Below are 6,545 nucleotides of genomic sequence, written 5' to 3'. Positions count from 1 at the left end.
TTTTGTTCAGAACATCTGTGGTATCTTGAAGATAGGCTGGGAGTGATGGCAGAAAAAGCTTAATGAAGTAATCAATGTACTTAGAGATGGGTTCTGTCAGACTTTCATTACCACTAATGACTGGTCTGCCTGGGGGATTTTCAAGATTTTGTGGACTTTTGGAAGAAGGTAAAAAGAAGCCATATGCCGGACTGCCATTGAAAATAAATTTGAACTCTGAAATGTAGCCATTCTCCTTAGCTTCTGTGAGGATCCCTTTCAATTCAGTTTTTAGGTCCTCTGTAGGGTTGAAGGTAAGAGATTGGTAGAATTCGTCATTGTCTAATTGATGGTAGGCTTCTGTCACATATTTGTCTTTCCTCCACACTACTGTAGCGCCAGCTTTGTCTGCTTTTTTTAAACCCCAATCCATCCAATTTTGGACAATGATTGAACTGTATCCCTCTCTGTCTGAGTTTCCCGTGTTTATCAAGAATGGTCCACCACCCAAACGACATCCAGCCAACTTGACACAACTGTGGGAAGCATTGCAGTCAACATGGGCCAGCATCCCTGTGGAATGCTTTCGACACCTTGTAGAGTCCATGCACCGACAAATTGAGGCTGTTCTGAGGGCAAAAGGGGGTTTAACGCAATAGTAGGAAGGTGTTCCTAATGTTTTGTACACTCAGTGCAACAATAAGCCTCCCACTGGGCACAGACAACATCTATTCCACGTTGGTTCAACATCATTTCATTGAAATTACGTGGAAAGAACGTTGATTCAATCAGTGTGTGCCCAGTGGGCTCCATTATGGAACATTTTGAAGACAATTAAACAGAATGAATTTTGACAATACTAATATCAGAAGGGCCATCATCATCATATCACATTTAGCCCTGCCTTCTGTAATAATCTGACCTTTTTGGCTCGTGATGTCAGGGCCAACTACGAAGTCCGGACTGTCCGTTCTTAATAAGYCTGCGACGAGCGCATTGGGAATTGTTATGATGACGTATCGTCACTACTGTGATTGCGTTCCATACTTAGAAAGCAAGGAAATAATAGATACAGAGTCAGTGAAAGGTGGTGGTTCATTTGACCAGATCCAAACCACGGCTTGAATAATACAGAAACTTTTCTTTCAGCACTGTGGACAGCAACCCAGCCGACCCACGGTGATTGTTGATGCATGTGAGTCTATTGCATTGTGCAATATATACAACCTGATTTACTTAAAGAAATACAAGACGGCTTATTTTTATTTAATTTAGTTTAAATGTTAAGCTTAACAGCAATGATAAAGTAATTGTCTCAATGGTGATCAAGAAGGAGAAAAATACAATGCTATTATTCTGTCTCTGCATGTGCAGAGCGTTATGGCACAGACGAACAGCTTTCATCGACTTTTTTTGATGGCACTATGCAGTATGCTGTGTACCAGGACCATGAGTCTACCTGCTGTCGCCGCATACTCAGTCAGGTAACGGTATTTTATGATTTTGTTCTGACTTCTGTTCTGAGATACTCTTACTGATCATTTAAAGAAAAGCTGACTTGAAAAGCATCTTGTTACAGTCGCTGATAGATAGACACATTTGCTATATGGTTACATGGTTATCATAAACAAGCTATCTGACTGTCGGTACTAAAACAATGTTTAAATGATTCTGGTCTTGCTAAATTATTCTGATTGGAAATTGTTGGTGCGTATTAAATATAGTGTATGTTTAGATTCATTTCTGCCATCCGAAGGGAACTTTTAAGAAGAAACTCAAAAGAAAAACGTTATCACATAAAACATTTGGTGAATTCGACTATGTAGCAATTGAGAAATTAAATAATAATGTAATTGGTCAATTATGTATATTGAATTTSATGTGACGATGGACTCACTTATTGCTTCCATTCTATAGGTCAGGGACTGTTGAGACAGATGGAAAGGGTGACTGGGAGCAGAGTCTGTCAATAAATGACATGGAAACCCTTAAACTTCTCTATGATATAATTGCAAGGTAATGGTCACAWTCACTTAGTTACATGGTTTGTGATGAAATCAGTCCCTCACTTATGTTTCTCAGCACAGAATCGAATGAAATTGGTTCCTCCTATGGATTTTAATGCACGTCTGTCATACAGGTATTTGTTGATATCTGTTTTCTGATGGGCCAAGTCTGTATTACAATAAAAAATGTAATGTGTTGTGTTGTTAGCCAATGATAATAATAAGGCAACATTGACCTCACATCAGGGTCCACCAACATATTCAGGTTCCCACAGTTTAACTTTTGCACACTAAATAGTGGATACCACCTGATGAGGYTAAAGTTCTTAGCAGTAAATGTCGAACGTCCTAAAGTGCCCGTCACCAGCAATTAATACTTTGTGACTATGACATTTTGCTGAATAATCTGCTCTTGACATCCTGTCTGCAACAATCAAAAGTTAATTCATGTAACTATTGACACTTAACAGAATTTGTCCTGAATCTCAATCTGAAAGCATTTTATTAATCTTTTTTTTTTAGACCAAAAAGACACGCAGATGGTCTCTTCACAAGTGGCTACAGCAAACTTTTAGGTCAGCTTTCGGCCAAGGACTACCTTGAATCCTTGATTGCAAAGCGAGTCAGGTACAACTTTCATATGGTAACCATGAATTGTGCTCTGAGGGACTCTAATTTATCTTGGTCTATACCTCTATTTCTAACATTCATTATGTAGTCAATCAGTACGTTAAATTTCAAATAGGGACGCCGGGGCAGCGCTAAGGTAGGTTGCCCGAAATCAACACCCATGGTGTGAATTGAAGTTTTACAGCTGAGAAGTTCATAGAAGTTTATCATAACAATGTCGCATTTGCGATCCTGCCAGTTCATCCTGGCGATTGAATCACTCTACCGATGTCATACCACCACAATTTGGCTTGACTGACTCGTCAAATGTGTTTATGAGGCCTTAGTAGTATGTGAGGTACTATGTTTGACACGTTATATCTCACTTATATTGCCACATTTCTCTTATTACCGCAACATGATTTGGATTAAAGAACGTTACAATGGGTCGTAACTCAATGTTATATTAATGTCGAAGATTCCCTATTTGTGTTTTTAGCAACCATGCCATGGTTCCCCCAAAAAGTATCTAGTGCTGCCTCAAATCTCCCAGTAGTCAATCAGAAGGGCCTTCGGGGGRAAATTATTCCTGTGTAGTGACCATCGGTTGGTCCTTGTGGTAATGCCCAAGTTGCAGTTCCCCTTAAACTGAACATTTTGAGTCCTTATGGATTGGAATCTCCATGAATATGGCAGAGATCCCTGAAACAATGCCCTGTGCAGGTCCGTACTGCCCGGTCAGAAGTGGCACCAAACTTACGCATGGTTGCATATTTTCAGAGATCACATAGAGCCCCGAGTTGATTATCATGACCATACTGCGATTATATTTTAACACACACACACACACGCAAATTTGCCCGGTAGAAATGTGTTCAACATTCACTGAAGTTGCTAGGAAGTTTACTACTACAGCTACAGTAAAGTGTAGTAACAGAATAAATAGACTTGGTGACTAACCAAACCACTTGTCCTCCTTAATATTAGCTAGCTAACTATTTATAAAAATGGAATTCAACAATGCCAATAGTGTTTTCAATTTGGCTTGAAAGATCAACTGAAATATGGAACACGTAAGAATGTTGGTTTCGCCACTTGGCATCATTCTATCAGCTATAGTTACAGCACAGACCATACTCTGCAGCAAATACCTGTTAACAGTTCCATCTGAATTATTAGTGCACCCTCCAAGAAATAATGCATATCCTAGAATGTCCTTCAAGCCGATCAGAAATTAGTAGAATTCTTAGCTAATGTTTTTGTTTAGCAAACAGGTAAAAAGAACGACTAATGTGTCGCTGAAACTACTTCATTGCCGTTGGTTATTGCCGTGCATTACTGAGAAATAATGCACACTCTATAATGCTCTTCAAGTCAATCAGAAACTAGTATTCAATAATGCCATAGTATTAATGTTTCAACAACAATTCATAARGTCTTGTATATCATGGTACAACAATATGTAAACCAGTGAACAAGTAAAACTTGCTTTGAGAAGATGTTATTGTAATAATTTTTTGTTGACTAATTATATTTTCATCTGTAGTAATGACCTCCTGGAGGACCAGTTGCCAGTAAAACACCAGTCAGACACTGTGTTTACAGACAACTACAGTCGCTATGGAAAACAGATGGCCATCAAGAAATACTTGAAATCAGCGCTGTCAAACAAGAGGAGGTAGGAACCAGGACAGGCCTAGTTTTTTAACATAAAAGACTGGACAATATAATTTAAACAGTGTATTTATTTTACCTTTATTTAACCTTTATTTAACTAGGCAAGTCAGTTAAGAACAAATTCTTATTTTCAATGACGGCCTAGGAACAGTGGGTTAACTGCCTTGTTCAGGGGCAGAACGACAGATTTGGGGGATTTGAACTTGCAACCTTTCGGTTASTAGCCCAATGCTCTAACCACTATGCTACCCTGCCGCCCCAWAGCCTGAATGTATAAAGCCTGAATGTAGGTCCAATGTCTATTAAAACTAATTTGTTCTCCAAAACAAATTGAATACTGATGGTTTTACTTTTTGAATTCTAGCTTGGAGGAACCTACTATTCCAGAATTATCCATTAGGAGCGAGCCTTCCTCACAGCAAACCAATGAAGACATCTCAATTCATGAACTCCTCAATAGTCTTTCATTGGTACAGTAGGTCCTGCTTGGATATTAGCATGTTAGTTTCATGCGTTTTTAACTGATGTACAGTACAACGTTTTTATGCTAATTTCTAACAAAACAATTGTGAGTTATTGGKATTTTAAGATACTGTATATTAGCCTCAGTTGATGTACTTTAAATATTCATGAATTATTAATAATATGATACTCAGTTGATATGGTCCCCAATTTCTGTGATTTTTCTGACACAGGGAGACAGGCTGACATCATACACACATCATGCTATTGTGTTTTTATATTATGATGCAAACATTTCTGTTCTTTTTTTCAGACCCTCTAAGGAATATCTTCTAAAGTGAACAAACGGCAAAGCCAGACCAAATTATATTTGACCATTATTATATGTCATGTCATGTAATGTAATTTTTGTTTTAAATCGTTATTTTGCCTCGTGGTACATTTCATGAAATAGCTGTGTAGCTGAGTGATAATCCCAAAAACATGGATGCATCTTCATGGGAGTATTGCAAACTCAACGCATCCTAAATGATTTGACAGTAAAGCATCATCTTTTGCCGATACACTGGAGATTTGCAATGTTGTTTAAATGCATTCACCAGTATTATAATACATAGTACACATGCCAAATAATGTGTTATGCATTACATTTTATTTATGTATCCAGTATTATGTATTTACTTGTCAGTGTTGCAATGTGTGAAACTACAGACATTCTTAATACATTGAGATAACAACGGAGATGGGTGTGTTCAGAAATCTCAGCAACCCAATAGACCTGAGCACAGAAAGGAGTTAAGGAGAGTCGTTTGAAAACATTTGAGTGAGGACGATACAGACTAAAACTCTTAGTAGGTGGCACTGCGGATTTATTTATTCTATTGTAGCATCAGAATAGTCTATTGTTATTTCAAGAAAAAATTATAATAACATGGATGTTTGTTTTTGTGTCAATAAAATGTACGTTTAAGACGGTCAATATTCACCCCTTTCTGCTTCCGTTGGATTTTTCCCCCCAAACTGCAACCCCGTGGGATTTCCCGGTAATAACAATTTTAAATGTTACTATACCCTGGCTGCATCGAACTCATTTGACTTGCCTGCGGGAGGATTTCTGTCACCGCTCGCCAATGGTAACAGGTCTCCGACCCTAGTCGATCCTAGTTGACCCTAGTCGACCCTAGTGTTGATCTAGCATCAGGACCCCCTAGGGCCCTGGTTTTATCATTTGCTCTTATTTGAATTCTGGCGACCAAACAGAACACAAGTGTCAACATGATTATATTCAGAATTTGGTCCAAGGGCAAAGCTGGCGGGATAAGTCACCAAAATGGCATGAGTGTGTCACAGCATCCCGCTGGATGATTCACATTCCTGGAAGAGGGTAATATATATCACTGAGCAGCACACTGACATTTTGTGATGGTGGGCTGAGTGGTGGTGGCMAGGACGTGGTGGTTGGCACAACATGGAGGAGTAAAAGGACCCAGGGTTTGACAACAAGCATGCTTGGCCTATAGGTAGTCCATATGAGAGGCACACTGCATCAATTTAAAAGTATAGATAATGATTATCTGGACATCCAGATTTAAAGATCTGTTTGCCACAAGTTTCTGTTTGCACTCTCAGAAATAAAGGGTTAGATTTGTTATTAAAGGGTTACACACTCTTGTCACTGGATTGGTCAGTGGCAAACCGTGGCTATTGGACCTGTGGGGAAAATAACCTTCCAACACATTGTACCGAACCCAAAAAATCGAGAAAAACAACAAAAAAATWGCATCACTTAATGCACCCAACTGAATCGAACAA

At 38.8% G+C, this 6,545-nt stretch overlaps 1 protein-coding gene across 2 annotated transcripts; it reads left to right on the top strand.

Moving 5' to 3' along the window:
* Positions 1 to 1,005: 1,005 nt before the first annotated feature.
* On the top strand, positions 1,006 to 5,704 carry LOC112080711 (VIP peptides). Of its 2 annotated transcripts, none has more exons than XM_024146550.2 (7): positions 1,006 to 1,174; positions 1,354 to 1,463; positions 1,897 to 1,995; positions 2,508 to 2,612; positions 4,141 to 4,272; positions 4,636 to 4,746; positions 5,047 to 5,704. In XM_024146550.2, the coding sequence occupies exons 1-7, from the start codon at positions 1,169 to 1,171 to the stop codon at positions 5,072 to 5,074; spliced, it is 591 nt and encodes a 196-aa protein (XP_024002318.1). In that variant the 5' UTR covers positions 1,006 to 1,168; the 3' UTR covers positions 5,075 to 5,704. The 2 variants fall into 2 exon arrangements, with proteins under 2 accessions (XP_024002318.1, XP_024002319.1); XM_024146551.2 differs by having other exon boundaries at positions 1,008 to 1,174; positions 4,636 to 4,741.
* Positions 5,705 to 6,545: the final 841 nt, after the last annotated feature.

This window comes from Salvelinus sp. IW2-2015, unplaced genomic scaffold (assembly GCF_002910315.2).
Source record: "Salvelinus sp. IW2-2015 unplaced genomic scaffold, ASM291031v2 Un_scaffold16448, whole genome shotgun sequence".
In the NCBI taxonomy this organism is placed as follows: Eukaryota; Metazoa; Chordata; class Actinopteri; order Salmoniformes; family Salmonidae; genus Salvelinus; species Salvelinus sp. IW2-2015.
Note: the sequence above shows the minus strand (reverse complement) of the source record. Positions and strands in the feature narration are given on the sequence as shown.

Bases quoted from the DNA above. Each gene is read 5' to 3' on its own strand.
- LOC112080711 (XM_024146550.2), top strand. The intron at 1,996-2,507 runs GTAATGGTCACA...TTTTTTTTTTAG, and splicing joins CTCTATGATATAATTGCAAG to ACCAAAAAGACACGCAGATG. The intron at 4,747-5,046 runs GTAGGTCCTGCT...TCTTTTTTTCAG, and splicing joins AATAGTCTTTCATTGGTACA to ACCCTCTAAGGAATATCTTC.